General features: G+C 63.3%; 3 protein-coding genes and 1 long non-coding RNA gene across 8 annotated transcripts; 2 read left to right on the top strand and 2 right to left on the bottom strand.

The window, feature by feature from the left end:
- Positions 1-916: 916 nt before the first annotated feature.
- On the bottom strand, positions 917-7,375 carry DOK4 (docking protein 4). Of its 3 annotated transcripts, XM_040615729.1 has the most exons (9): positions 7,309-7,375; positions 5,807-6,014; positions 4,850-4,957; positions 3,705-3,819; positions 3,491-3,610; positions 3,187-3,376; positions 2,734-2,872; positions 2,523-2,646; positions 917-2,437 (listed from the first exon to the last, which is right to left on the bottom strand). In XM_040615729.1, the coding sequence occupies exons 2-9, from the start codon at positions 5,870-5,872 to the stop codon at positions 2,313-2,315; spliced, it is 987 nt and encodes a 328-aa protein (XP_040471663.1). In that variant the 5' UTR covers positions 5,873-6,014; positions 7,309-7,375; the 3' UTR covers positions 917-2,312. The 3 variants fall into 3 exon arrangements, with proteins under 3 accessions (XP_040471663.1, XP_040471664.1, XP_040471662.1); XM_040615730.1 differs by lacking the exon at positions 7,309-7,375 and having other exon boundaries at positions 917-2,385; positions 5,807-6,546; XM_040615728.1 differs by lacking the exon at positions 7,309-7,375 and having other exon boundaries at positions 5,807-6,541.
- A 454-nt stretch (positions 7,376-7,829) lies between these two features.
- CCDC102A (coiled-coil domain containing 102A) lies at positions 7,830-15,090 on the bottom strand. Of its 3 annotated transcripts, none has more exons than XM_040615678.1 (9): positions 15,013-15,090; positions 12,535-13,132; positions 11,376-11,578; positions 11,152-11,260; positions 10,800-10,916; positions 10,506-10,715; positions 10,064-10,234; positions 9,865-9,968; positions 7,830-8,313 (listed from the first exon to the last, which is right to left on the bottom strand). In XM_040615678.1, the coding sequence occupies exons 2-9, from the start codon at positions 13,072-13,074 to the stop codon at positions 8,073-8,075; spliced, it is 1,695 nt and encodes a 564-aa protein (XP_040471612.1). In that variant the 5' UTR covers positions 13,075-13,132; positions 15,013-15,090; the 3' UTR covers positions 7,830-8,072. The 3 variants fall into 3 exon arrangements, with proteins under 3 accessions (XP_040471612.1, XP_040471613.1, XP_040471614.1); XM_040615679.1 differs by lacking the exon at positions 7,830-8,313 and adding an exon at positions 8,320-8,873; XM_040615680.1 differs by lacking the exon at positions 7,830-8,313 and adding an exon at positions 8,320-8,828.
- A 3,551-nt stretch (positions 15,091-18,641) lies between these two features.
- Positions 18,642-19,991, top strand: LOC121098107. The gene is made up of 3 exons (XR_005831169.1): positions 18,642-18,755; positions 19,712-19,790; positions 19,916-19,991. It is a non-coding gene; the product is annotated as an uncharacterized LOC121098107 (long non-coding RNA).
- A 152-nt stretch (positions 19,992-20,143) lies between these two features.
- ADGRG5 (adhesion G protein-coupled receptor G5) lies at positions 20,144-23,926 on the top strand. Its single transcript, XM_040615754.1, has 10 exons — positions 20,144-20,247; positions 21,210-21,344; positions 21,492-21,608; positions 21,779-21,821; positions 21,982-22,088; positions 22,408-22,526; positions 22,671-22,936; positions 23,017-23,116; positions 23,431-23,693; positions 23,828-23,926. The coding sequence occupies exons 1-10, from the start codon at positions 20,179-20,181 to the stop codon at positions 23,902-23,904; spliced, it is 1,296 nt and encodes a 431-aa protein (XP_040471688.1). The 5' UTR covers positions 20,144-20,178; the 3' UTR covers positions 23,905-23,926.
- Positions 23,927-27,232: the final 3,306 nt, after the last annotated feature.

Here is a 27,232-nt window from a genome sequence, read left to right as displayed (position 1 = left end):
TTTGTCAGGTGAGGAACACCTGGCTGATAGCTTCCAGTGTGCCCACAGCCCCAAGGTGGGTCGTGTGCTGGAGCTTGGTACAGGTCCCGAAGAGTGACCATCGTGGCAGTGGCTGAAGGCTTCCAGCAGTTGCCTAGCTCAGCCCTTGCCCTCCCCTCTGTCGGTGCCCAGCAGGACTTGGGACCAGTTCTTCTATGACACTTCCCTGCAGAGACCTGCCTCTTCCTTACCGTGGTGGCCGGGAGGGAGCAGCTGTGTGTGCCGCTGTGCTCGTCCCAGGGTGGGTGTGGGGCACAGGGATGGCTCAATGAGTGGGGATGGGTGCTCACGCTGAGCTGGAGGGAGCAGCCTGAGAGTGCTGCCTTCTCCTCCAGGGAAGAGCTGCTGCTCTGGTGTCCTTGCTGTGGCACAGCCGGCTGTGCCATGACTCCCCGGGCCTCCCCTGTCCCCAGAGGGAGCGCCACCCCAACTGGCATGGCTGTCTTACCTTGAAGCCAGTGCTCTGCCAGGCAGTCATGGCGTGAGTAACTGAACTGGCACAGTTCTGGGAGAGCTGGGAGATGGAGTGGCTTGAAAGTCCTTTGCCTGAGGACTTGGAGCCACCAGTGCCCTGGCCCATCCCTGAAGCCGCAGGCGGCTGGAGGCTAGGGGTGACAGCAGGGTGCTGGCATCCTGTTTCGCTCAGGGTTGTTTGATGGAGGGTGGCAACTTGCTTTACCCTTCTCCCCTCCCGAGTGGTGTCAGGGCTTTACTTAACAATGTCCTGGCCACGGCTGGAGGCAAAACAAAGCTTTGAGCCAAGCACCCTGCCAGGAGCATCAGGAAATCTTTCCCCCATCAGCATTTTTCTCTCTGGCAGGCACTACTCCCTCTTGCACTTCCCAAGCGCATTTGGATGGAACAGACAAACAGGAAGGGTGGATAAGGTTGTTTATTCATTGAGCAACTCCTTAAAAAAAAGAAAACCCAAACATTTTTGGTAATAAATGTTAAATCTTTTCCAGATGAGTTGTGTAGTCAGGAAAAGAGAGCGAATTACACCTCTCACCCGGGGGAGGACGTGCTACTGGGCAGTGCTGGGGTGCTGATGAGCCCCTCCATGCCCTGCTGTGCTGCAGGGAGCAGCATGCTGTCCCCTCGTCCCCTCAGCCACAAGCTACACCAACCCAAGACACAGTATTTACAGAACACAGGTTCCCACATCACAACACTCCCTGTCCCCAAAGCACGGACCTGGAGCTCTAAGGGCAGAAAAAAACCCCACTGACCACCCAACCCAGACTCCAAAGAAACACCAATGTTTGCACAGCAATAAAAAGATAGCCCTTCTAAAGGAGGTCAATGAATAGGAGAACTAGAAAAAAATCAATTGCTTTTGAGTTCAGCACATGAAGCCCAGCTCCTCCCTGGGTGAGGGCTTTCAACCGGCTGCACCGGCAGGTGAGGAGGGAGCGAGGACAATGGGAATGCAGAGAAACGCGGCTCTTCCCCCAGCAGCGTGGGCTGCTCTGCCCAGGGACTTCTTATATCCACAAAGCTGTCCCTCCAGGGACAGATGCTACTGGCCAAAACTGGTCCCTAGGTTGCCCATCAGCAGATAAACCAGGGGTGTGGCCGGGGGGAGCAGCTGTGGGTAGAGGAGTGAGGGGTGCTGGGGTAGGGGCAGCCCCAAAAAGCTGGGGAGCTCGGCTCTGCCCAGCTGCTCACCCCAGCTGACCCCCCTGGAAGGAAAACCAGTTTCTCCTGAGACATCTCAATTCTACAGCGAGTGTTTAAATAGCTTTGAGAAGTGCAAAAATCAGCTCAGGGGTGGCAGGGCGTCCCCACTCTTCACGGGGCAGGGGAGGATGCTGGGACCCTGCACCATCAGCCTGGCATGGTCGCGTCCCCCAGCGCTGCTCCATCCCTGCGGCTGGGTGGTGCTCCAGCCTTCCCACCTTGCAGAAAACACACTGACTTTCTTGCCCCCCACCCCCTTCAACTCCCAGCTGGCTCCCAAAGAGTCAAAAACCTCTGAGCATCTCTGCCTGAGGGCTCTTCAGCAGCCGTGAAGTTTGCATTCATGTGAGAAGAAAAAATCTCTTACAATACAGCTATTCAATACATATTTCAAGTCAGTCGAGGCTGAGCCAGTCGTCACCTCCACCAGCGCCAGGCCAGGGCACGAGCCAGCGCCTGCTCCTCCCAGGTCCTGGCACAGCGGGTGCCCCAGCTTGGTCGCCCTGTGGACTTGGAGGGGTGGCTGCCTGCGTCCTTACCACCCCTTGGGGAAGAAAAAGGGGACCCCCGCCGCGGTGTCCCCCATTGCCAGCTCACGGGGATGATGTGGGCTCCCTGCTCTCAGGCTTGTCGCATTTGGAGGACTTTGGCTTCAGCAAGATGAACCTGTTGAGGAGGTCGGTGTCCGAGCCAGCCTGGGCGCCCGCGTATGCCTCCCCTGGGGATGAAGCGGAGGGTGGGCTCACCTGGGGGGGATGGGCTGGAGGAGCAGCAGCTCCTCGGTGGGGGCCAGGGACACTCACCAGCGTAACTGGACGACTCGGCCATGTTCTGGGAGCCGGTGATGTGGTGCCAGTAGGCGCTGCGGGGCAGCATGGTGGTGGGGGTGCAGGGGTAGGAGAAGTGCTCGGTGCCCTTGTTCAGCAGCTGCAGTGGATGAGAGAGGGGTGAGGGTGACACGGGGTGCCCCCAGCTCCCCCCCGAGCTGTGTCCCCAGGGTGGGCTGGAGCTCACCCTGACATTCTTCTCCATTTCCAGCAGGACCCTCTTGTGCTGCTCGGCAATGGCCAACGTGGCATTGTGCACGCGCTGGTAGATCTGCTCACCCTCCTGCGTCTGGAAGGTGTAGAGACCTTCCCCTGCATCACACATCCTGAGGGGACAGGGCATGGGGCATCACTGGGGTCCCCAAGCCAAGGGATAATAAAAAATACACCCCCCACGTGGCAGCTGGCACAGCTTCCCACGCTTTTATTGCTGTCCCTACGGCCCCTCCACGGTGCTGAGCTGGGACCAGAACCAGCTCCAAACCTCCCCAGCCACAGGGCACCCTATGTGGGCATGGCCATCACCCCGGCGTCAGGCCTGCCCTGGGGTGACGGCAGCAGTGCCACCTCCTGGTGCACCCAGCAGGGTGGAGGCCCCCAGCGGTGGTGGTCCCCAGTCCCAGCAAGGGTGACATCTCACCGTCCGGCCTCAAAGGTGAAGCGGGTGGCATCGCGCCCGTAGCGACGCAGGGAGCAAAGGGGCCAGGAGACCAGCTTCACCCGGGGGTTGTGCGTGTCCCAGAGGTAGATGTTTTCGTGGGTGATCTGCAGCTTGCACTCGCCGTAAACGTCCAGGTTGGGGCAGGGGAGGAGGAACACGTTGAACCGGTCTGGAGAAGGGGAAGGAAAAAAAATAATTTAAAAAAATGATAATAATCGGGGGGGGGGGGGGGGGGGGCATAGCAAGGCCAAGCCCCGGGAAGTGCCCGCCGCCACGTGCTCACCCGTCTGCTCGCACTGCACGCCGGGCGCCAGCAGGTCGGGCTCCCCCAGGCTGATGTCGTTCGGGCGGGCCCCCAGGCACTCCACCGACAGCGTCTTGTACCACTCCTCCGCCTCCAGCTCTGCAAGGCACCACGGCAGCCCCTGGGCAACCCTGGCCACACCGGGTGTCCCACCCGGCACCCCCCGCCCGCTGCCCTGGGCTCTGCCCCGTACCCGAATCGCAGGTGAAGGTCCGGGCCGAGTCATCGGTGAAGACGATGGCCACAGCCTGCCTCTTGGTCTCCTTGGGCAGCCGCGTGATGCATTTGACATTGCTGATCTCGGTCACCTGCAGAGGATGTCACCGAGGACTGCACCCAGACCCCGGCTGCTGCACCCGGCCCCCAGACCCTGCTGCACCCAGACCCCGGCTGCTGCACCCGGCCCCCAGACCCTGCTGCACCCAGACCTCGGCTGCTGCACCCAGCCCCCAGACCCTGCTGCACCCAGACCCCGCCCCCCATTGCACCCAGACCCCAACTGCTGCACCCAGACCCCGGCCCCTGCTGCACCCAGACCCCGAAAGCTGCACCCAGACCCCGAAAGCTGCACCCAGACCCCGAAAGCTGCACCCAGACTCCAACTGCTGCACCCAGACCCCGGCCCCCACTGCACCCAGACCCCGGCCCCCACTGCACCCAGACCCCGGCCCCCACTGCACCCAGACCCCAGACCCTGCTGCACCCAGACCCCAAAAGCTGCACCCAGACCCCTCCCCCCATTGCACCCAGACCCCAAAAGCTGCACCCAGACCCCAACTGCTGCACCCAGACCCCGAAAGCTGCACCCATACCCCAACTGCTGCACCCAGACCCCGGCCCCTGCTGCACCCAGACCCCAAAAGCTGCACCCAGACCCCAAAAGCTGCACCCAGACCCCGGCCCCTGCTGCACCCAGACCCCAAAAGCTGCACCCAGACCCCGAAAGCTGCACCCAGACCCCAGCCTCCACTGCACCCAGACCCCAAAAGCTGCACCCAGACCCCGGCCTCCACTGCACCCAGACCCCAACTGCTGCACCCAGACCCCAACTGCTGCACCCAGACCCCAACTGCTGCACCCAGACCCCAACTGCTGCACCCAGACCCCGGACCCCACTGCACCTGGACCTCAACTGCTGCACCCAGACCCCGGCCCCTGCTGCACCCAGACCCCAACTGCTGCACCCAGACCCCGGCCCCTGCTGCGCCCGGACCCAGCCGCATCCCACCAGAGCACAGGGGGCAACAGCCACCCAGCTCCAGCCCACCAATTTCAGGCAAGAAAGGAATCGCTGTGCCCCTGTGCAGCGCCCCAGCACCCCCCAGCACGCCCCCTCACCTTGGGGCACCCACGCAGGCATGCCGACTTCTCATCTGGATACTTCTCCAGGCGCTGGGGCCCTTTGCTGGAGGATTTCCGGAAGACCAGCCAGCACCGGCGGTAGATCTGCCGGACAGAGAGCGCTGGTGGCTGCTGCGGTGCAGGTGGGGGTCCCTGTCCCCACTCCATCCCCTTCCCCAGGACCCCTGCCCAGTCCTGCCGACTCTGCTGGCCCGGGAGCAGGAGGGAAAGGTGGGGATATCCCAGGGCTTCCATCATCCACCCCCACCCTGTCAACACTAATTACAGAGCTTAATTAATGAGCATGGGTAAGGCTCCCAAGGGGACCCCCCATCCTGGCATCTCCCCATCCCCTCTCCCACAGCCCCTGCCTCCAGAGTTGGCGGAACCATTGCCTCCAGGCATGTCCCCCACCTCAAGCCTGCTCCCTCTTTGTTCTCCCTAATTAGCGTGAAATTACCCAGCATGCTTGTTGCTGCCAGCTCTGAGTGATGAAGGCGGGCGACCAAACCCCCTGACCCTCCACCTATGGGTGCTGCACTCCAGCATCCCTCCAATAGGCAGCCCCCCCACTGGCATGGGACATCCCCGGTGCCAAAACTGGGTGTGGAGGGAAACTGAGGCATGGGGGGAGGGGGGTCAGGGACAGCCCCCAAACCCCCATGGTGACCCGTGTCTGGTGAGGGGATGCCACCCGGTTCAGGAGCCAGTCAGTGCAGGATCAGGCCCCGGGGGCTGCCGGATGATTTGGGTACCAACAAGTGGCCCACCCCTGCCCCCATGCTGCCACCCCTGCCCCCAAATGATGCTTATTCAACCCCAAACCACGGTGCAGGCTGCCGCAAGAGCTGACATGGCTGGGCCCCCCATCCACGTCACCCCTCGCAGCAGCTGGCACCCCAAATCCACGGGTGCCACTCCCCGCCCCCCCCATTCCTTGAGACCCCCACTCACCCCCAGCTTCTTGCTCTTCATCCTCACATAGCCTTGCTTGATGATGTCGTTAAAATTTGTCGCCATGGTGATGGCCTGATGGGGCGTGGAATATTTTGGGAGGGGGGGGCTGCCTTCACATTCGCCCCCCCCCCTCCATCCTCTTCCCCCGTACCCCCCCTGCCTCACTGCTGGCCCAGCTTGGTGCTAGTGGCATCCCCCATCCTGGCTGGAAAAAAGAAATGACAGATCGATGGGTGACATCTTCCTCCTCCTCCTCCTCCTCCTCCTCCTCTTCCTCCTCCCTTCTTTGCCTGAACCATCTGAGTGGAACAGTCCGGCGTTAACCCCTGCCAGCACGGCTGTGCCAGGTGGGCATGCACGAGTGGTGCCCTGCCACCAGCCCCAGCGCGTGTCCCAAGGGACACCCACACTGGACCTTGCCCACAGGTCTCCATTGCCTGTGGCACTGCCCCTCCTTCCCCCTGGACCACTCGCCTGGGCACCAACACGGGTCAGTCGCTCGCCATCAGTAGGGTTCAGTGTTAACGACCTCCTGCCCCAGCCAGGCCGGCTCTGCTGTGGGGTGTTTCAGCCCCGGGCGCCGAAGGCTCCCTGGCTCCCAACCTCGCACCCCCGGCACGACCCAGCCTCCCTCCGGCCCCACCGGGAGCTCGGCCTCGCTCAGCCTGGTCCCCACCTGGTCCCTCCACTCCGTGGCTGGGGGTGATCAGCCCCAGGGCGGTGGGACCAGGCGGGGACCAGGTTCCTTTCCCAGCCGGAACCCCCCCTTCCCCAGAAGACAGTAACCTTGGAAACGGGATGGGGCCATCCCCAGGGATGCTCGGGAGCCTGCTCCGGGCCGGTGACGCCCTGGTCCCCGAAGCCCCGGCACCGCGGGGCGGGGGAGGGGGGTCCAGCCCCATCCAGCTCAGCAGGGCCAGCCCGGAGGGGTCACCCCGCAGCCGCTGCACCCCGGCACCCCCCAGGCACCGCAGCCACGGCCCGGCCGGGTGCCAGCGGCAGGCTCGTGTCCCCCCGAGCCGGGCTGGCCCCGCGGCCTGGGACCCCCGGGGCTGCTCTGGGGTGGCTGGCGGCCCGCCGGGACCAGGGCTGGGGGCGAGGGGACCTGGGGGGGCCGCACCCTGAGGACCCTCTGCTGTCCCGAGAGGGACTGGGGCCAGCGCCCACCTCTGAGGGGAATATCCCCCAACATGCCCCCCCCCCCTCCATGGCCCCCAGCCCATCCCCCACCCCACGCACATGAGCACCCCAAGGGAATTCAGAGATGCTGGAGGGCAGCTCCTGGCCCCCTCCCCGATCTGTCACCTCGGTCACCCCCAAACCCGGCACCTCCATCACCCCCAGGTCTCCGCCGCTCCCACCGGCATCCTCCCTCCCCGCGCTGCCCCCCCCGCCGGGCCCCCCCGACACTTGTCACCCCGAAGCTCGGCCAAGCCCCGTCCGGTGTGTCCCCCCCAGCCCCGCGACCGCTCCCCCGCCGCGCCCTGCCCCGGCCTCACCCGCCTCCTCGCGGCAGCCGCCGGCCCCGGCGTCCGGCTCCGCGTCGCTGCGAGCCCTGGAGCTGCGCGGCCCCGCCCGCCCCGGCCCCGCCCCTCCAGGCCCCGCCCCCGGTGCCCCGCCCCCTCCCCCCCACCCCCACCCGCCCCGGGCTGCCTCCTCCGTCCCTCCGGGCCCGGCCTCGCCCGGCCCGAGCCACACCCGGCCGCCCTGGAAGGAGGTTTCCTGCCCGCACATCATTAGGCTTCAGAGTGAACGCCCCGTGGAGACTGACGGGCGGCGGCAGCCTCCTGCCGCGCCGCTGTCCCGGGCTGCCCCTCGGCTCAGGCAGACATCTCCTCGTCCCCATCCCCCCCTTCTGTGCTCCCCAAAACTCTGCTTTTCAGGGCCCCCACTGAAACTGCCTGCAGGCACCTCCACCCCTGCAGCCTCATTTGTCGGGCCATAAAAAAATGAATAATCGCTGGAAATAAAAGGGCATTAAAAAGAAAAAAAAACCAACACATGAGCAGCGAAAGAGCCATGCTTTTAGCCAATCAATTAAAAGGCAGAGCGAGGGGATTAGCTCACTGAAATATCAATTTTTAATAAGGTTGTGTCTGAGCTCCTCCAAAGCCCCGTGAGGCCCTGCTCAGTGGGGGATGGGCTGCAGGGGCTTGGGCTGGGATGGTCAGCACCCAGGGGTGAGCACCCCCACACCCACGGGCCAGCACCTCTGCCTGCCCGCTGCAGCCCTGCAGAAACAGGCCCCTCTGCAGCCACGGCGTCACCAGCCGCCCCCCAGCCCCGCTTCTCTGGCAGAGTCACAGGTTTTACCCGAGCTGGGCTCGTCCCCGGCGTGGGGGCAGCGATGGCAGCGGGGTGACACCACAGCCACGCATCCAGCCCCCTGTGCAGCTTGCAGAGTAAATGCCGTTTCTCCCCAATGTTGTCCCTTCCATCCTTGCTCCCACATGGAGACAAACCAGCATCTCAAGCCACCGCCAGAGCCTGGGCCCCTCTGGGCTCTGTATTTATAATAAAAAAATTCATATACAAATACATACATATATATAATATATATATATAAAAAAAAGTGGGCAGGAGAGTGTGGCCGGTTACAGGGCCTGGTGCCCCTCTCTGCCCTGCGCTTCCTCCTCCTGGGCTGCTCAATGATGCCAGCTTTCGTGGCCACATCTGTGTCCCAGGAGATGCCGGTGGCCGAGGGGCACTGGATACTGTCCAAGAGGCAGCGGGCTTGGAGCATCCCTGGGCAAAGTCCTCCCCACCACTCTGTGCCCCAGGCTCCCCATCTACAGGAGGGTCACCATGTGGCTGGGTCCCGCGGTGACAGGCACTTGTGGGCAGAGGACCACCGTGGGACGTCCCCGTGGTGGTGGCACCTGGCCCTGGGCTCTAGGGCACCTGGATCTGCAGGTCCTCATCCTCGTCGGGGTCGCTGGTGCCATCCCCGGCGTCATCGGGGCTGAAGCGGGCACTGCGCATCTTGCTGAAAAGCGGGGCGCTCTGCTGCCGCCGCAGCCTGCCAAGGGAGAGCTGCCAGGGTGGGGGGCGGCGGGGCGCAGCCCTGGGGGGATGCCAAAGCCAAGCCTGTCCCCCTGCACCCCTACAGCATGACTGCACCCTGGTGGGACCCCATTTCTGCAGCTCCCACTAAGCTCTGGGTGCAGGACCAGCCCCCCCAGCCAGGGGCCAACCCTCTGGTGTGGGGCTGGGGACCCCAAATGATGCTCAGCACAAGAGGGCATCAGCTTAAACCCTCCAGGGCCGAACACCGCCACGCCGAGCATCTCAGACCCAGCCGAGAGTGCAGTGCAGGGAGAAGTTGTCCCCCTGAAATGGGGATCCCCCTGCAAATAAAACAAGAGTCCCCATTCCTGGGAGCCTGCGGTGGTTTTAGCTCCTCACTCGCCCTTGCATGAAAGTTCAATGAAAATTTATGAAGCAAATATGAAACCAAAAGGCCCAGGACCTGGTCAGATCCGACCAGTTTGCAGCATTTTACTGGAAAGCATGAATTATTTAAGAACGTGCACATGGGGAGGCTGGAGAGGGTGAAGAAGAAGCCTCCATTACTCCTCCATGATTTAATGAAGATGTCCCAATAAAATAAAGAAAGATGATAAACACAACCCTCCCAGCGCCTCCCGGAGACGTGGCATTGATCTCTCACAGCCACTTCAGCTCTTTACTGCGAGAGATGAAGTGAGGCTAGGGAAAGTTTTTAAGGGCAATAAAACCCCCCTCCCATCTCCCCAAACTGGCGTGGGAACCTCAGAGCTTGCCCTGGCCCCGTTTACTGGCAGGTGAAACTGGGCTGTACTGGTCTGCAGGCTGGTTGAACTGGGAGGTGAATGCCATCCGGCCTGCAGTGGGGTGAAGGCTGCCCCACGGGTGGCTGCACCCTGCCCGCCGAGGATGTCTGAGGCACTTTGGCCATGCTTAGCCCAGGGTTCAACCGGGCAAATGCTGGCTGAGGGATAGTGGCAGGGAGAACGTCATCTCACCCACGGGTCCTTGCTGGTCCCCACTGTGGCCCACCCTGGCCCCCCACTCACCGCGACTGCAGATGCTCCAGCTGCACCTGGAAGCTCTCACTCTGCTCCGTCTGCTCATCTAGCGACCGCTGCAGCTTCCGCGTCTGGTTGTGGGCTTCATCCAGCTGCAGGTGGGATGGGAAGGGACGAGCCTGTTGGCGGTCACAGGGGGCATGGAGCTGCCCACCCCAACTCTCTGTACCAGCACAAGCTTCCCTACCTCGTCCTCCGCTTGGGCCAGCTCCTTCTTCAGCTCCTCCACCCTCAGGCGCAGCTTCTTCACCTCGCCCTCATGCTGTTCCACGCGACGGTTGGCATGAGCCAGCTCGGCCATCTTCTCCTGGTACTGCTTCTTCAGCTTGGTATGGATGTGCTTCAGGTCAGCCAGCTCCTGCAGTGGGCACGGGGTGGGGGGCTGAGAGGGGCTGAGAGCCATCCCATGCTGCGAGTGCCCCCATCTCCCTCCCCAGGGACCCCTCCCAGTGCCCCACCGCACGACAGAGGAGCTGATGGAGCAAGGATGGGGGTCACTACCGCCCCTTAGACAAAGGGTGGTGGCAGAGTCAGGGCTTGAGGAGGTCCTGGGGGATGCCAAGCCACCACGGAAACGGCAGGGTCACCCAGGGAGCGGGTGGCAGGGCACGGGACCACCTCCATGGCACCTTGTTCTTCTCGAAGAGCTCAGCCTGGATGGTTTTGAGGTCGGTGTCCAGGGTGCTGGCCGTCTGGCGCCGCTTGCGAGCCAGCACCTCCTCCAGGTCCTCAATCTGTGCCCGCAGCTTCTTGTTCTCCCGTTCCAAGTTGAGCTTCTCCGTCTCCAGCCGCTCCCGCCGGCCCCACTCGGCTGCGTTCTCTGCCTGCAGCCGCTCCATCTGGGACAGGGACACGGGATGGCCAGGGGCAGCAGGGACTCCCCTCGCTGTCCCCTTCAGCCCCTACACTGGGATTCAGCTCACCTCCGCGCGCAGCTCAGCCAGCTTCTTGTCCATGCTGGAGCGAGCGCCCAGCTCGTCCTCCAGGTCCTCGGAGATGCGCCCCAGCTCGTCCTGGTGGATCTCCTTCAGGATGTTGAGCTGGGGACACACACACACAGCACCCATCTTGTGCCACTCAAGTCCTGCCTGCACTCGTCCACCCATCCTCTGTGGATGGACTGACTGGCTCAAGAGCGTTAATTAAGACCCTTAATGAACACCCCGGAGTTGGGGAGGTGGCTGTGGATCACCATGTCCAACCACTGGGACATGCCACCTTCTGGGGGACAGGCCACCCACCAGGGCACCCCTGCTCCCCAGGCACTTCACTCACCTGCTTCATCACCTCCTGCTTGTTCTTGTTGAGCTCCTCGTATTTGATCTTCCACTGGCTGAGCTCACCCTCCAGCTTCTCGATGCTCTTGCTGAGCGCCAGCTTATCCCTGGGGAGAGGCAACGCTGGTGACAGCTGGCAGGACCCCATGGGACATCCCATCCTGGTGGGGACCAGTCTGGCCTTGGCTGGTGCCCCATGAGGATGATACCCCAAGCACTCACTCCCGCTCCTTGAGCAGCACTTTTTGGGACTCATCCAGCCGCAGCTTCAGGGCAGTGACTTTGGTGGCGTCCTCCTCCACGACGCTGACATCGTCCCAGAGCAGGCGGCTGCGTTCCTGGCGGGAGAAAGAGGCCCGGGGCCCCCGCTGCTCCCAGCTCTCGTCCTGCTTGCTCGTCAAGATGTTTTCCATCAACTCCTGCTCCTGTGGCGCCGTGGGTGGCCCAGCAAAGGGGAGAGGGTGAGGGGGCAGCCCAGGCTTCCCACCCCCTACAGCACCCGACCTTCACCCTGTAACAAAGCCAGACCTAGCAGCATCCCTCCCTCCGGTCCCCAGGGACCCCCTGAGGCTGACGGAGAGGGACCCACCCTCCCAGGGGAGCTCCCATTCACCACCACGCTCTGCTGCCGGCTCCCTGCCTCCCTGCAAATCTGGGATGGATAGTACCGATTTATTACGCTGACCTTGCTGCGACCACCATGCAGGTGATCTTCTACCAGGCTCCACAAGCGCATGGTAAATGAGCTGCAGGGGTTTCTGGGGACAGGACATCCCCAGGGACCAAGCCGGGAGCCCGCAGGGCATGCTCAGATTAGTCTCAGATTTGCCACTCAGCAGCTCTGCCATCGGTGGACTGAACCAGCGCGGCGCGGCACCCTGAGCAGCAACATCTGTGTCGTGACAGAGCCAACAGCAGCAGAGAAGGGAGCACAGCAGCTGGGAGCAGCTCTGGGGAGCCTCTCGTGTCCCCTCCTTCCTCCTCCCTTCAGCACAGACCTCTGCCAGAAGCCCATACGGACACTCTGCCATCGGAGTCGTTGCTAGCAAGAGGCCACCGGTGCTGCTGAAGCCACTGTCCCCTAAAGTGGCACAGGCTTCTGCCTAACGCCTCCAAAGGGAAAGCCCTGAGAAAGGGACCAGAGCCAGCACCAAGGCGATCTCGCTGCACAGGGCTATGAGTGTCCTGGACCCCCCCCCACGACACTGCTCTTGAGAGGGGTCTGAGCCCCTCCGCTGCTCCAAGGGATCTGCCGCGCGCTGCCCACCTCTGTGTGCAGGGAGTGGCCCCACGGGCATGGCAGGCAGTGGTAGCTTGGGGGTGCGTGAGGGGAGCTGCTGGGGGTCAGGAGACCCCCCACAGCACCCAGTCACCCTCTCACCTTGGCTTTTTGGGGTGCCTCAGCCCCCACATCCCGCACAGGCTCATGCTCAGGGTCAGCTTCTCCCTCTGCCCCGTCGGCAGCAGGTGGGCTGCAGGTGCCGTGCCGGCCGTGGAGCCGTGCCGGTGGCCGTGCTGGTGGCGGGCGCTCCTCCGGCCGGTCACGGTCACGGTCGCGGCGCAGGCCAGCCAGCTCCTTGGTGAGGGCCTCCAGGCGATGCCGCAGCTGCCGCACCTCCTCGCGGGCACGGTTGCGCTCAGCCCGCACCTTGCTCCACTTCTCCCGCCAGTTGGCCGTGCAGTCCGACCACCACCGCATCGTCTTCTCCATCTGGGCCGCCCGCGCCCGCGCCTCCTCCAGCTCCCGCAGCCGCAGCTCCTCACGCCCTTCCCAGTCCCCTTCCAGCAACGCCGGGGGGGGCCCGGGCGATGGCGTCCCGCTGGGGGGGGACGGGGAGGGCTCGGGGGCCAGCAGGGCCAGCAGCGAGCCCCCCGGCAGCGGCGGGGAGCCAGCCAGGCGCGAGGCCCCACTCTGGCTCATGGTGGGTGTCCCCTAGGGCATGGCCGGCACTGTTGGGGTGGCACCTCCACCTGGGGACCTGTGGGAGAGAGAAGGGGTCAGGGCAGCCCGGGGGGCTGCAGGAGCCGGCTGCGGGGCTGGGAGGGAAGGCGAGCACAGTCCCTGGTTTCGGGGGGCAGCACGCTGAGCGATGAGGTCCCAGCACGGACCCTGGTGATGGCCCAAGCAAGGAGCTGAGTGATGGCTCCCACCACGTCCCCAGCGAGGACCCTGGTGGGGTTTCCAGTGGGGATCCCTGTGAGGTCCCTGGTGATGGCCCCAGCAGGGTCACCAGCAGAGGCCATGGTGAGGTCCCCAGCAAGGACCACGGCCTCCTGCCCGGCCACCAGCACCCTGTCCCAGCCTGGCACTGCGGCAGGCACCTGCCTGACCTGGGGCACTTCAGCCAGCGCACTGGAGGCCACGTCTTAACGTCATCTGGGTGATGTTACCCACACGAGGTCATCTGGATGACATCACCTGTGGGCCTCCAAGAGTGTTCCTGGTGCTGTGGTGGGGTTGGGCGGTACCCCGGCTGCACCCCAGCAGCTCCAGCGAGGGTCACGGCCCTGACTGGGAACCAGCAAGGCGGCAGCAGCTACAGCGCTGCTGGGCATGCATGGCAGCAGGATGCGTGCCAGGGTGGGATGCGTGCCGGGATGGGGATGCGTGCTGGAGTGGGATGCGTGCTGGAGTGGGATGCGTGTTGGGGTGGGATGGGGATGTGTGCCGGGACAGGATGCATGTTAGGGCGGGATGCGTGCTGGGGCCAGATGGTGCCAGGGTGGGATGCATGTCGGGGTGGGATGCGTGCTGGGGCAGGATGAGTGCCGGGGCAGCCGGCCGCACTCTCCAGTGATGCCACAACAAAGGGCCAGTGCTGGCCGCCTACGTCCCGGCACGGCCCTCACGGCCCGGCTTGGCCAGGGAAAAACCGCCCCGGGAAACCGTAATGGGCGGCTGCTGCGCGCCCTAATGGGATAAGTGCAGGGGCCGCGCCACAGCCGCCCCGCAGGCGCAGCCCTGACCTGCCGCCAGGCCCGGCTGGGCCGGGAGGGCCGGTGCGGGAGCGGCGGGAGCAGCAGCCGCTGGCGGCGGAGCGCTTGGCCCGGGGAGGGGAATCCGCCTCCCTGACGGTACGTGCGGAAACGGTGAATCGGTCACCGCCGAGGCCGGCCCCGGCCTGCGCCCTCCTGCTGCCGGCGCGGCGGCTGCCGCGGGGGGAGCCCCGGGCCCGGCGGCATCAGCCCCGGCAGAGCCCCGGCCGCTGGTCAGCGTCCACCGCGGAGCGCCCGCGGGAGCGCAGCGCCCGTGCGATGCCCACGGGAGCACCCGCCGCCCCGCAGCGCCCGCCGCAGCGCTGGCACCGGAGCGGCACCCGCGGGGCGCACGCACGGGCCGGGGGCACCCCGGGGTGCCCGCGGGGAGCACGCGTGGGGCGCCGGCACCCGCACGGCCCGCGGGAGCGCGCGTGGCTCGCGGCAGCCCACGGACCCCGCGGCGCGCGCCCCGGCCCGTCCCGGCCTCCCGGAGGGGGCGGCACCGCCCGCCCCCCGCGCCTCCCCATTGGCCGCGGACGCCGCCACTCCGCCGCCAGCGGTGACGCGGCCCGGCCCGCGGGAGCCGCCGCATTCCTCCGCGCCCGGCCCGCCCGGCCCGGCCCGGCCGGTACCGCCTGGCGCCGCTGGGCCCGGTTCGGCTCGGCCTGGCATCGCCCGGCTCGGCTCGGCTCCGCCCGGCTCGGCTTGGCTCCGCCTGGCCCCGCCCGGTCCGGCCCGGCGCGGACCCCCCCCACCCCAAAGTTTGCCGCAAGTTTCCCGCCGCGGCGGCAGCGCCGGTGCCACGGCCCGCCCGTCCGCTCGCCCGGCCCGGCCCGGCCCGGCCCTGCCCTGCCCTGCCCGGCCCGGCCCGGCCCCTCACCCGTGTCGGCGCGGCTGCGGTGCGGGAGCCAGCGCGGGCCGGGGCGCTGCCGGCCGAGTCTCCTCCTCCTCCCCCTCCTCCTCCTCCTTCCCCCCGCTCCCGCCCCCCGCCCGCGCCCGGGGGGCCGGTCCCGCCGCCGGAGCCCGGCCCGTGCCCGCGGGTGCGCGTCCTGCCGCCGCGTGGGCATCCGCGCTGCTTTTGGCACGGGGGGGGAGGGGTGTCGCTCGTGTGCGCGTGCTTGCACGCGTGGGTCTCCGCGCGGTTACGCTCGTGGGGTCTTTACACGGCTGCTTGCACTTGGGGGGCCGTGCACGGCAATGCGTGCACGTGTCGTGCGTGGGTGCACGCTGGCGCGCTTGCACACGTGTGCAGGTGGGTGTTCGCCCACGAGGGAGCTCGCTCGCGAGTGTTTCTGCAGGCGTTTGTACGTGTAGGTGGGTCGCACAGAAGTGTCTGCACCGAGGAGTCCATGGGCAGCAATGCCTGCACACGGACGTGCAGGGGTGTTTGTACAGGCTGTGCACACCAGCACGCTGGCACACGAGTGTGTTGCACGCTGCTGCTTGGACGCAAGAGGTTGCACGCTGCCATTGGCATGCGGTTGCTGTTGCTCATGGGCGCTTGCCGACATGCACAAGAGCTCCCTGGTGGGGTATTTGCACACATGAGCATGGTGCATGGAGAGGCTTGCACAGACACATCTGCGTGGCATTTGCATGCAGGAATGCTGGCGCACAAGTGTGATGCACGTGGGGCTGCAGCTGCCAGACTTCAGCTTGGCCGTCAGCTTCTTTCCAGCCTGGGCCCCATCAGGGTTGCTGCACCGGAGCAGGCCTGACACTTTTTCCCTGTGGTTCTGCCTGCTCCCGCAGGATTTGCATTGCTTTGCTCCAAATCCATGAGTCGGACATTGCGGCTTTGCAGGGGACCTGACAGGGATGGGACATCCCCACCTGAGTGTCCCCATGGGTGAGTGTCCCCCAGCCAGCCACACGGCACTGTCCACCTCATCCCCACACATCCCGGTGCTGGCTCCTGACCAAGCAGCAAAGCCCCAAACCACCATCTTCTCCAAGTAGTTTTCCCTTTGCTGGATGCTTTTCAGCCAAAAAAATGGGAAATACAAGCGGCCAAGAGGATTTGTGTCCCACAGGAGGTGGAGATGATGCCATAAGACACTGAGACCCTTTTCTCCCCCAGCATCTAGCAAAGCAGGGAAAAAGAAAACAAATTAAAGCAAAACTTCAAATGCCCCTGCGTGTTCTTTCCAAGCCCGATATTCCTCTGCTGGAAATGACCGCAAAAAGCTGGAGGCAGGGGATGCTTTGCTCTCCCACGCCCCTATCCCTGCATTTTGCGCCAGGGAAGCCTGAACCAGCAGCGTCACTTGCAGCCGCAAAGCGATTCTGCAGGTGGTTTGGCCAGAGCTGCCGGTGTGTGCTGGCGCGTTGGGGTTTTAACCCACTCCCGGCACTAAAACCAGGCTTTGAAAGCCGGCAGTTTTTTCAGGTGTCTTTACTCTTTGTTCAAATGTGCACATCTTGGTGACACCAGCAGGTTCGAGGGTGCGTTGCAGCATCCTGGGATCTGTGGGTTCTGCCCTTGCAAAAATCAAACCACCTTGGTCCAGAGCATGTCACCTTTAGGATGTGGACAGTGACCCATCTCTGTGGTCCATGGACCATCCTCCTGGCACCCTTCTCTGGTTCCAGGTTTCCTGCCTGGAGGGGTGCCTGGCCATGCCCAGCAGATCCCCTTAAATCCATCCCCAAAGGGCTCCCATCCTCAGAGTGGGTCGGACAGAGGCAAATGGCTGCGCCACGCTATGAATTGAGACCTGGAGACTCATTGCATGAGTGGCTGCAGGCACTGGGCAGGCACAGGGTGGCATGGCTGCTCTGTGGCAGGCACCAGCACGGCCAAGCTGTCCCTGCTCCCCATGCCTCTGCATGCAGCCACATCCCTGCAGCTGGGCCCAGCAGACCCTGGTGCAGAAGATGAAGCTTTTTGGGGCAAATGTAACCATCTGGGGGCAGGGGGGAAAGATGACCTTTTTTTCCTTCTGCTGGGCCGGCTGGCATCACTGGGGAGCTGTGCTGTCGTGGCTGGTGATGGCATGGAGGATGCCAGCTCCATCCTGGCAGTAGCATCAAACGGTAGCATCACAGAATATCTCAAGTTGGAAGGGACCCATGATGATCAATGAGATGCGTTGCCCAGATGCTCCTTTGAACTCTGCCAGGCTTGGTGCCGTGACCAGAGGTTCCAGGGACCAACCACCCTCTCAGTGAAGAACCTTTTCCTAATGGCAAGCATGAACTTCTCCTGACACAACTCCGCTCCATTTCCTCGTGTCCTGTTGCTGGTCACGGGAGAGAGGAGACCAGCACCTCCCATCTGCTGCTCCCCTTGAAGAAGCCGTAAATTGCGACGGGGTCACACCTCAGCGATGAGGGCACCCCTCAGCCTCTCTTCTTCAAGCTGAACAAGCCCAGTGACCTCAACTGCTCCTCTAAGACCCTTCACCGCCTTGGTTGCCCTGCCCTGGACACGTGCACATAGTTTGATGGCCTTATTGTGAGGCACCCAAACAGCACGCAGAACCCGAGGTGGGGCCGCGGCAGGAAGGTGCGGAGTGGGACAGTCGCGTCCCTTGACCAGCTCGCTGTGCTGTGCTGTGCTTGATGCCCACCAGGACACAGCTGGCCCTTTTGGCTGCCAGGGCGTGCTGCTGACTCATATTCAACTTGCCATCAACCCAGAACCCCAGAGCTATTTCCATGGGGCTGCTCACCAGCCTCTCATCCCCCAGTTTGTACAGGTAACCAGGGCTACCTCATCCCATTGGGTCCCGTAGAGTCATGCACATCCAGCTGGAGCAGTGACTCTCAAACAAGTTCAGGGGCAGCTGGGAGTTTATCATCCCCCTCAGTCATGGTCTATCAACCCTGGGACCACCAGAGCCCATCATTGGTGTTGAAGATGGAGGTGAAGAGGGCATTAAACATCTCTGCTTTATCTGGGTCCCTATTCGTGAGGAGACTGACCTCTTCAAGCAACAGAGTGATGTTATCTCCGATCCTTCTTTTGCTATTAACATATTTTAAACAGCTTTTTTTGTTGTCCTTCACAGCACTGGCCAGCTTGAATGCTAATTGAGCTTTGGCCGCACGAATTTTCTCCCTATAGTAGCAAAGAGCATCCCTGTAGTCCTTCTGTGCCACCTGTCCTTGCTCCCAACATCCGCACACTCTCCTTTTCCACCTGAGTCCCAGCAGCTGATCCCTGCTCCGCCACGCTGCCCTTCTGCCCTGCTGGCTGGACCTCCCACACCTGCCAAAACGTGAAGTGATGCTCCAGACCTGGTGGCCCCGCTACAGTGCCAGTGCTGCCCAGCATGGGAGAGCAGGGGCTCCTGATGAGCCGGTGGCAGGGATAAGCTCATTAGAGACAGAAGGCTGATTATATCAGACATGCCTGGGAAGCAGGTTGCCTTTGTGCCACACCAAATTGCAGCCGTCTGCCATGTCCTTGGGGTGCCAGGGATGCTCCCTCTCTGCCCTGGTCCCTTGCCAGGCTGTGAAAAAGAGAAAGCAAAAGGAAATTTAAAAGCTCTCTTGATTTAATCTGCTCATCTGCATATGAGCACTTCCTTTTCTGTCACCCCAACTGCTGCACAGGCAGAGCCGGAGCAGCCGATCCCACTGTGGTGCTGCCAACGCCAGAGCTGCCCCGTGCCCAAGGTAGGGGCTTTGCTGGGGCGAGGGAGGGATGCAGGGGGCTGGCGTGGCGCTAGGGGCTTACCAGGGCACCAGGCTGCTCCCACAAAGGCAAAACCCACCTGAAGTGACCCCCATGCCCTGCAAGGGTGCGATGCCCTCGTTGGCTTGGTTGCAAAACAACCTAAGGGGGACGCGGTGGCTGTCCCTCGCTGGGGGTCAGAGGGCAGCTGTGCAGGCAGCTGCTCAATGTGCTGCCCACTGCGCTGCTGCTCCTGCCCTGGGAGGCTCCAGCTGCTCTGGCACCACCAGCTTCAGCGCCTCAAAGCATCGATCCCATTGCTGCATCCACAGTAAAGCCACTTGCGCATCGGGATTGCACCCTGGCACCGCTGGACCCACAGCCTCTCTTCCCTGGCTGCTTTTGGTGCCAGCAGTGTTACCATGGCCGGTGTTGCTGTGCGTAGCACCGGTTCGGTCTTACAAGGGATGAAAATCTTGCTACCAGCCACCTTCCCCCCAGCCTGTGCCAGGGACGCTTCCTTCCTCCCCAGCTTGGTGCTGGCTCCCCGCCAGCAAGCCCCGGCAGAGCACGCTGCTGACCCTTCTGGCTTGCAGGCTGCTCGCTGGGGATTTGCAGCCACGGGCTGGGATGGCAGCAAGGGCTGAGTCTTGTCCCTGGCGGCTTTACAACCTTAACGGTAAAACGGATGCAAAGGGCACCTTGCACCCTGGTCGCTGTGGCAGACAGCCGCCCTCTCGTCATCCTGCCACTAGCACAGCCACTTCATGCTTCTGGGGTGGGACTTTGCTGCTGCAGTGGCCTTGGTGGGGCTCGGATGCTGGGGTGTTGGGAAGCTGCCGGGACCCTGTCTTTGTCCTGCAGCTGGCGTGTGGGAAAGGGCCAAGGTCCCAGGGGATGTGTGTGTGTGTTGTGGGGGTGTCCAGGGAGCTGCCCCAGTCCTGGGTGCATCTTGCAGGAGAGAACCATGGTGATGCCCACCCCACTGCTCACTGCCCTAGTCCTCTGCCTCGCTGCCGGCATCCTGCAGGCTCAAGGTAGGGATGTCTCCCATCCCAGCGCTGGGCTGGGTGCTTTGGGGGGTCATTCAGGGCTCCCCAGGCTGGCACAGGATGGGGAGTGGGGCAGGGTGCCATACGCTGAGGCTCAGCTCCCAAAACAGCTCTGTCAGAGCTGATGGAGATAATGGAGATAGAGAGAGAGATGGACACTCTGGAGGAGGAGCTGCAGCAGGGCTGCAGCAGAGCCCACCACGCCAGGAAGAGGTGAGGGCTGGCTCCTACCCTGCTGTCCCCCGGACCCTCCACAACCCCCAGACCCACAGAGTCTGGATGCTGCTGCACCCTGCCCCGAACACCCTCCCTGTGCAGGTTAAACCGGCTGGAGAAGCTGACCAGCTGGGGGAAGCACAACTTCACGGGCACCATGATTGAGGCCTACGTGTTCAAGTTCATGACCGAGCACTTCAGAGGGTTAAACCTCAGCAGCAGGATGGTTGGTGCCCCCACGCTGCTGGGGGTGTTCCCAGGGGATGCCCATTCCCCCAGCCCCCTCTGTCCCTCCACCCCCAGCGGGAGGTGCCAGGGGGTGCTGAGGTGGCTGACACTTGCCCATTCTGGGTTTCCGTCATCCTCCAAGGATGCTTTACGTCAGCAAAGCCCTCAGAGACACGGCTCTGCTGGGGTGTTACAGGCAACTGTGGCTTCAGGTTCCCAGCGCCGTCACTGGGATAAAGCTGGGGGTCTCTAAAGCTGGGGGGCGGGCTGTGTGTGTTCTGCAGCTGAGAGCGAGGATTTCCATCCTGAAGCTCTTGTGATTTATGAAAAGGGAAGCCCTGTCTTCCGCTTCCCTGCGGTGGCAAGGGAGAGTGAAACCGTGGTGGGAAATGTGTGGGGTGACTTCTGTGTCCTGGTGCAAGGGGCTTGCACGGCGGCACCACAGCACTTCCCCCGGCCATGGGGCTGCCCTGCCGGGGACACCTGACCACTCAGCCCTGAGGCTCCTATCTGCAGGACAAGGCAGGTTTTGCTGGCAGGGGTGCCTGCCTGCCAGCTGGGACCCCCCAGTCGGGATCTGGGAGCAGAGACTGTCCAAGGGAGCCTGCCAAGGTGTGAAATCCCATGGGAAAAGCATCTGACATGATGCCATCTGCCCCATGCGGGGCCGGTGGGACAGGTGTGCCCATGCATGGGTGATAGACCCCACCCACCCACGGTCCCCCACGTGCTACGGGTTGGGAGAGCTCTGAAGCTGAGATGGGAGCAGTGCCATGTTTGCGTGTCCACAGGCACCAAGGCAGAGCTGGAGCTGCTGCTGGGGCTGGGGGATGCTGCAGGGCCATGCCAGGAGCGGGGGTAGCTGTGCTAGGGGCTCAGCCAGGGTAGCACCCCAACACCCCCGAAGCCAGCTGAGCACAGGGGTGGATGAACCCATCTCTACCCTGCCCACTGGCACAGGACGTGAAGCTGGGTGGCGTTGGGAGGCTCCGGCATGCTATGAACTTCCCGGTGGAGCTCATGGAGGGCATCCAGGAACGGGGAGTGCAGCAGGAGCTGGTCTGCATCTACATCCACAGCCCCTGCATGTTCCAGGTGAGCTGCAGGTCCTCACATAAGCCCCCTGAGCATCCCCAGCAAGCAGCACACCTGCCCCATCACCCACCCCCTGCTGAGATGCTCAGGACCGGCAGGACGTCCTGGGGACCTGGGACTCTCCCTGCAAGCACCTGACTCTTGCAGGACACCAACAACAGCTCTGTGTTGAACAACGACGTGCTAGGAGCCTTCCTGCAGAGCAGGCGCGTGGCTGGGCTCAGCCATCCTGTGGAGATCCAGTTCTGGCATGACATGATGCTGGTGAGCAGGACTCCACTGCAAGCACAAGCTGGGGGTCCCCAGCACCAGCATTTCCCCTAGTGTTGGGGAAAGAGAAAGTGTCTCCTCTCTGCATTGGGACCAGGGGTTTCTGGGGTCCCCAGCGTGCAGGGAGGGTCCTCAGATCTCCCCTTCTGTCCCCTTTCTACCAGGATGCCTCCAACGCCACCTGCGTATTCTGGCTGCCTGGAGCTGGTAAGTGTGTCCATGGCCAGGACAGGGGCAATGCCAGCTCGGTGCCACCCTGAAGGCATTGCCTGTCCACCTCCTGGGCAACCCTGGCAGGCCTCAGTGTCCCCTCAATGTCCCCATCCCCTGGCTGCTGTGCCAGCCTCCGATGGTGGCTCTCTGGCAGATGCGGGCAGCACAGGCAACTGGAGCACGGAGGGCTGCAGGACCACGCACAGGGAGGGCACCGTTATTTGCCACTGCGACCACCTCACCTACTTCGCCGTCCTGCTGGTTCACAGTCCTCCTTCCTCCTTGCCTCTTCCTCCTTTCTCTTTCTTCCTTCCCTATTTCCCTCCTTCCCACTTCCCTTCTTCTCCTTCCCTCCTTCCCTCTTCCTTTCCCCTTTCTTCCATCCTTCTTCCTCTTTCCTGGAGATGGGGGGGTGGGGGTGTACAGGGTGTACAAAGGGGTACAGGCTGTATGGGGGGGGGCCCTGCAGGACAGAGTGGCTGGGGCGGGGAGGCTTGCAAGCCCCCCGCTCCCTTTCCTAGCAGGTGGGTGCTGCCACGGATGCTGCCCTGGCTCAGCCCTCCTTCCCTGCTCTCAGCAGCTCCCAGCGGGCGCCCTGAGCCCGGCTCAGCTGGCATCACTCACCCACATCAGCACCATCGGCTGCTCCCTCTCAGCTGCTGCCACCCTCTGCACCTTTCTGCTCTGCTGCTTCTCCAGGTAGAGCCATGCTGTGCCATTCCGTGCTGTGCATGCCATGTAGGGCTGTGCCACGCAACCCATGCCATGCCATGCTGTGCCATGCTTTGCCATGCCATGCCAGCGAGCACCCACCAGCACCCCCTGCCCTCCCCCCTCTTACAGGCAGCAGCTGAGGGACAACACGGCCAGGATCCACATGCACCTCCTGGCCGCGCTGCTCCTGCTCAACTGCAGCTTCCTGCTGAGCGTGCCGCTGGCTGCTGGCTCCGAGGGGCTCTGCCAGGTCACCGCTGCCCTGCTGCATGCCAGCCTGCTCTGTGCCCTGGCGTGGATGGGTGCTGAAGCCTTCCACCTCCTCCTCCTCGTCATCAAGGTCTACAACATCTACATCCAGCGCTACCTCCTCAAGCTCTGCCTCTTCGCTTGGGGTGAGTGGGCACCTGCCCAGCCCTGCCTACCTGTGCCTGCCTGTGGCACAGCCCCTCACAGCCTGTCCCTGCACCCACAGGTCTGCCTGTGCTGGCCGTGGTGGCTGTTTTTGTCTTCAAGAGAGATACATATGGGTACCATGTCATCAGCACCCCTGAAAGCTACAGGAACATGACTATGTGAGTGAAGAGGGCTGCCAGCTCCCCTGGGCATCCTGTGGACCCTGGGCACCCCAGGGGCAGCATAGATTGCAGGCACAGCATGCACCCTGGGCATGCCAGGCACCCTGGGCACATGGGGCACCCCAGGGCATGCATGGGGCCAGCAGGAGCTAGTCGTAGCTCTGCTGAGTGCCACTTTTTGGTGAGCTTGGCTCTGCCGGCTGCCCACCTCCATCTTGCTGCGTGCGGGGCACCTGCTGCCATGCCTATCCTGCACCCAGATCCTTTGCAAGGGTGCTGGCCCTTGTCCCCAGGAAAGTCCTCTTTGCCAGGTGCTGGCTCACCAGCCTGCCAGCCTATTATGCCACCCTCTGCTATGCTGGCCTTATCCTGCTCTTCAACATGCTGGTGCTGGGGAGGGTGCTGATGATACTGCAGAGGATCCGGCGGCAGAAGGGGCAGGCAAGGAAGGACTGGGTGACAGTGCTGGGGCTCACCTGCCTGCTGGGCACCACTTGGGGTCTGGCCTTCTTCAGCTTTGGTGTCTTCTTCGTGCCCCAGCTCTACCTCTTCACCATCCTCAACTCCCTGCAAGGTCAGTGGGGGAGGGGTGTTGGGGGATGGGCACCCTGTGGGTTGGGAGCAGCAGGGTCCTTGTCACCTTCCTGCTCCTCTCAGGGGCTTGGCGCACCCATGGCAGTAACCGCATTTTCACCACCCCCACCCCAGGTCTCTTCATCTGCCTCTGGTACATCACCGTGCACGGCCGGAGCAAGCCGGGCTCCGTCAGCAACACCTCCGGCTAAGGCGCCTCGGCACCGGGTGGGGGGCTGCCCGGGGAGCTCGGGAGAAGCACCTGGGCTGCAAAGCGGGATTTCTGGGTGGGGGGAGCCGCCTGCTGCTGGGGGGCTGTGCCGCTGTGCTCCCCTGGGGACCCGTGCCAGCCCCGGGCACCCTGCGGCTCCCAGCCCCTCCATTGACCCACACGGACTTCCGCTGCGGAGGGCAGGCGCGTCTCATTAAAAGTGCTGTTCGATTGCTGATGCGCGTCTCCTCCACCGCTGGAAGAGCAGGGCGGCTTCGGCCGGGTCCCGCAGCCACCCGCTGCCACCTGCCACCCCGGCCCCGCGGCGGGCAGCCACCCGGTCACCCGGTCACCCCGGCCCCGCGGCGGGCGCCACGCGCTGCCCTGGCCTGTCCTTAGCGAAGGTCCCGCTAGATGGCGCGAGGGCTTCGAAGATGGTCCCGGCTCCGCGCTGCGCCGCGGCAGGGCCGTGCGGTGAGCCGCGCTCGGCAGCGGGGCCGGTGAGCAGCGCCCGGTACCCGTGCCGGTGAGCCGTGCCGGTGAGCAGCGCCCGGTACCCGTGCCGGTGAGCCGTGCCGGTGAGCAGCGCCCGGTACCCGTGCCGGTGAGCCGTGCCGGTGAGCAGCGCTCGGTACCCGTGCCGGTGAGCCGTGCCGGTGAGCAGCGCCCGGTACCCGTGCCGGTGAGCCGTGCCGGTGAGCAGCGCTCGGTAACCGTGCCAGTGGGCGGTACAGAGGAGCCCTCTGACAGCCGGTAGGGGACATCTGAGCTCCCTTGGGGAGCTGCCAACCTGCGTCTCACAAGGAACAGGCAGAAGTGCGGGCTCTCCGGCTACATCCCCCCAACCCATTTGGTGCCTCCACGGCTGTGGGCTGCCAAGCGTGGCTGCAAGGCCACGGCACCCCCAAACTCCTCCCAACCCCAGGTTTTCACTCATGACAGGACCCCACCAAAAGCCCTCCTACTCATCCCAAAGCCAGCAGGGTGGTGGAAGCCACCAGCATCACTGAGCTGGTGGGCAAATGGGCAAGCAGGGCTTCAGCTGGGTGTTGGGCAGACGTGCTGGTGCAGAGGAGAGGGTGGGAAGTGAGTAAGGGAGCCAGTAACTCCTTACTCCCACTCCCTCTCCCACTTAGGGAGGCAGACCCCAAGCAGAGCTCCTCGACGTGACCAAACAGTTTATCAGTGTTTAAGCAGCCCAGCCGGCAGGAAATAAATAGCGAGGACAAATTGCAGGAACTAAAATCATCATTTGGAGACGACGAGTCAGCCCTGAGCCCCTGGTGCATCCCCATACACCAGGCATAACCTGGAACTGCACCTGTGGTTTCGCATTTTCTGGTGCCTGAGATTTTGGAGCTGGGCATCCTCCTCTACCTGCAGGGATGCAGAGCAGCATCACAGTGTGGTGATGCTGGCATGGCCACAAATCCACTTGTGACAGTGGGATCCCCACTGTTGCCATGCTTGTAGCTTGCAGAGTGCGCCAATGAGGTGCCAGTTGCTGGTGCTGCCCATTTCTGGTCCTATGGCGGGGGACTGGGCATCGCCAGGCAGCCTCACGGGGTGACACACTGCCTGCCTCTGCCCTCCTGTGCTGCTCTGCTGAGCAGCATTTCACTATCTGGCTGCTTCCCAGGGCCTGGGTCTGGGCAGTGAAGGAAGCTGCTGGCTATTGTTCTTTGTTCCATGCACAAAGGGCAGCCAGCGCCACCGAGTTTCCATCCCTCCCGCTGGTGGCCAGGACAAAAGCCCGTCCCGCCGGGGCTGCGTGCCCCTGCCTCCCAGCCTACCGGGCACCACGACGCCCCCAGCTCGCGGGCATGCTCCTGCCGCGTGGCGATGAGCTGTGCATGTCTCACCACTCCTGCGGCTGACTTCAGCTATTAAATAAGAAGCCTGAGGGTTTGGTGAGGTGCCAAGCGTCCAGCTTGTCCCCCATGAGCCCCACTGTGGGAGAGCTGCATCCTGGCCGTGGCAGCTCCAGCCCCCAAGTTGCTCCTGGCATGTGCTTTCCGTGCCCCTTCTCCCCAGCTCGAGATTTTGGGGCTTGCGCCATGAGTCACGCCTGCTGCCAGTGCCTGCGTATGACCAGCGCGTGAATACACCTTGTTCCGGTATCCGGTGGCGCCTGGAAAACAATAGTTTGGTGGTTGCCTCCCAGCACCAGGAACACGGCACCCACGGGCATGGTGGTTCCCGAGGAATGCAGCCTGTTGGGGACCCGTGGGATGTGATGGTCCCCAGGGAGCTGAGCCCATTGCTGGCAACTGGCAGCAGAAAAGGCTCTTTTTCCACCCTGTCACAGCCAGGAGTGGGGTCCAAATACTCTCCGATGTCCCCTGGGAGCGCAGGATGGGATCCAGCCTCCCAGCACTCCCAGTGCCCCACAGCACCAGGGCTGGCTTGCTCCAGCCCCAGGTCACTGTGGGCCCCTCTAACCTCCCAAGGAGAAATAATCCTATTTACCTTTCCCTGTGCCTTATCGGAGGAGAGGCCAGTGCCACTCTGCCAGAGGGGTTGTGCCGTCCTCTTTTCCCCAGAACAGGTGGCTTGGGGTCACCACGGTGCCTTCAGGCTCCAGTGCCAGCCCTAGCCCCAGGGGGAAAGCTCTAGCATTATTGCAAATTCTCCCAATTTTGGGGAAACAAGCAGCCAGAGAAGAGACTAAATCCATTTGGGGATGGAAGGCTGGGGGCAGACCTTAGCTCCATTTATGGACCCACCTTTGGGACTTGGCTGCTGGGGAACAGATGAGCCTGGCTCTCACATCCCATGGGATCATCCTCACTCGATGCTTGTGCAAATACCCCGGGGACCAATTTTCCTCCAGACTCTCTGACATCATTGCAGGTTTATTTGCAAAGCCGAGCCTAAACAAATAAATTGGGTTTATTGCTTTCTCTACAGTTGGGTTTTACAGCCCTGGCACCTGGTGAGTGGCTGTTGTTGTTGCTGTCTCATGGAGAAACCCCGATGTGGGGTGGGGGGACCTACCTCCCTATTTCGGGAGCAAGGCTGAGGGAGGTGGAGTGGCAGTGATGGGGGAGCAGGAGCACCTACAGCCGCTCAAGGCAGCAGTGAGGCTTCCTTGGGCTCCCTGCCACCGCCAGCCTCTGAGGTTCCCAAGGCTGTCCTGGCATTGCTCACTGGATTTGGATGGAGCACTTCTAGTCATCTCCTCCCACCAGCACTTCTCTGCTTCATCATCCTCATCCTCACCCTCCTCCTCCGCCCACCAGAGCTGGGCTGGTTGCACCCCTCTGGGAGCACCATGGTCTCCCAGGGGGCTTTCAGGGGGGCCTTGGCACCCTGGGCTGGGGCTGCCA

Source organism: Falco naumanni, chromosome 15 (assembly GCF_017639655.2).
Source record: "Falco naumanni isolate bFalNau1 chromosome 15, bFalNau1.pat, whole genome shotgun sequence".
NCBI lineage: Eukaryota > Metazoa > Chordata > Aves > Falconiformes > Falconidae > Falco > Falco naumanni.
This window is presented reverse-complemented; position numbering and strand designations above follow the sequence as displayed.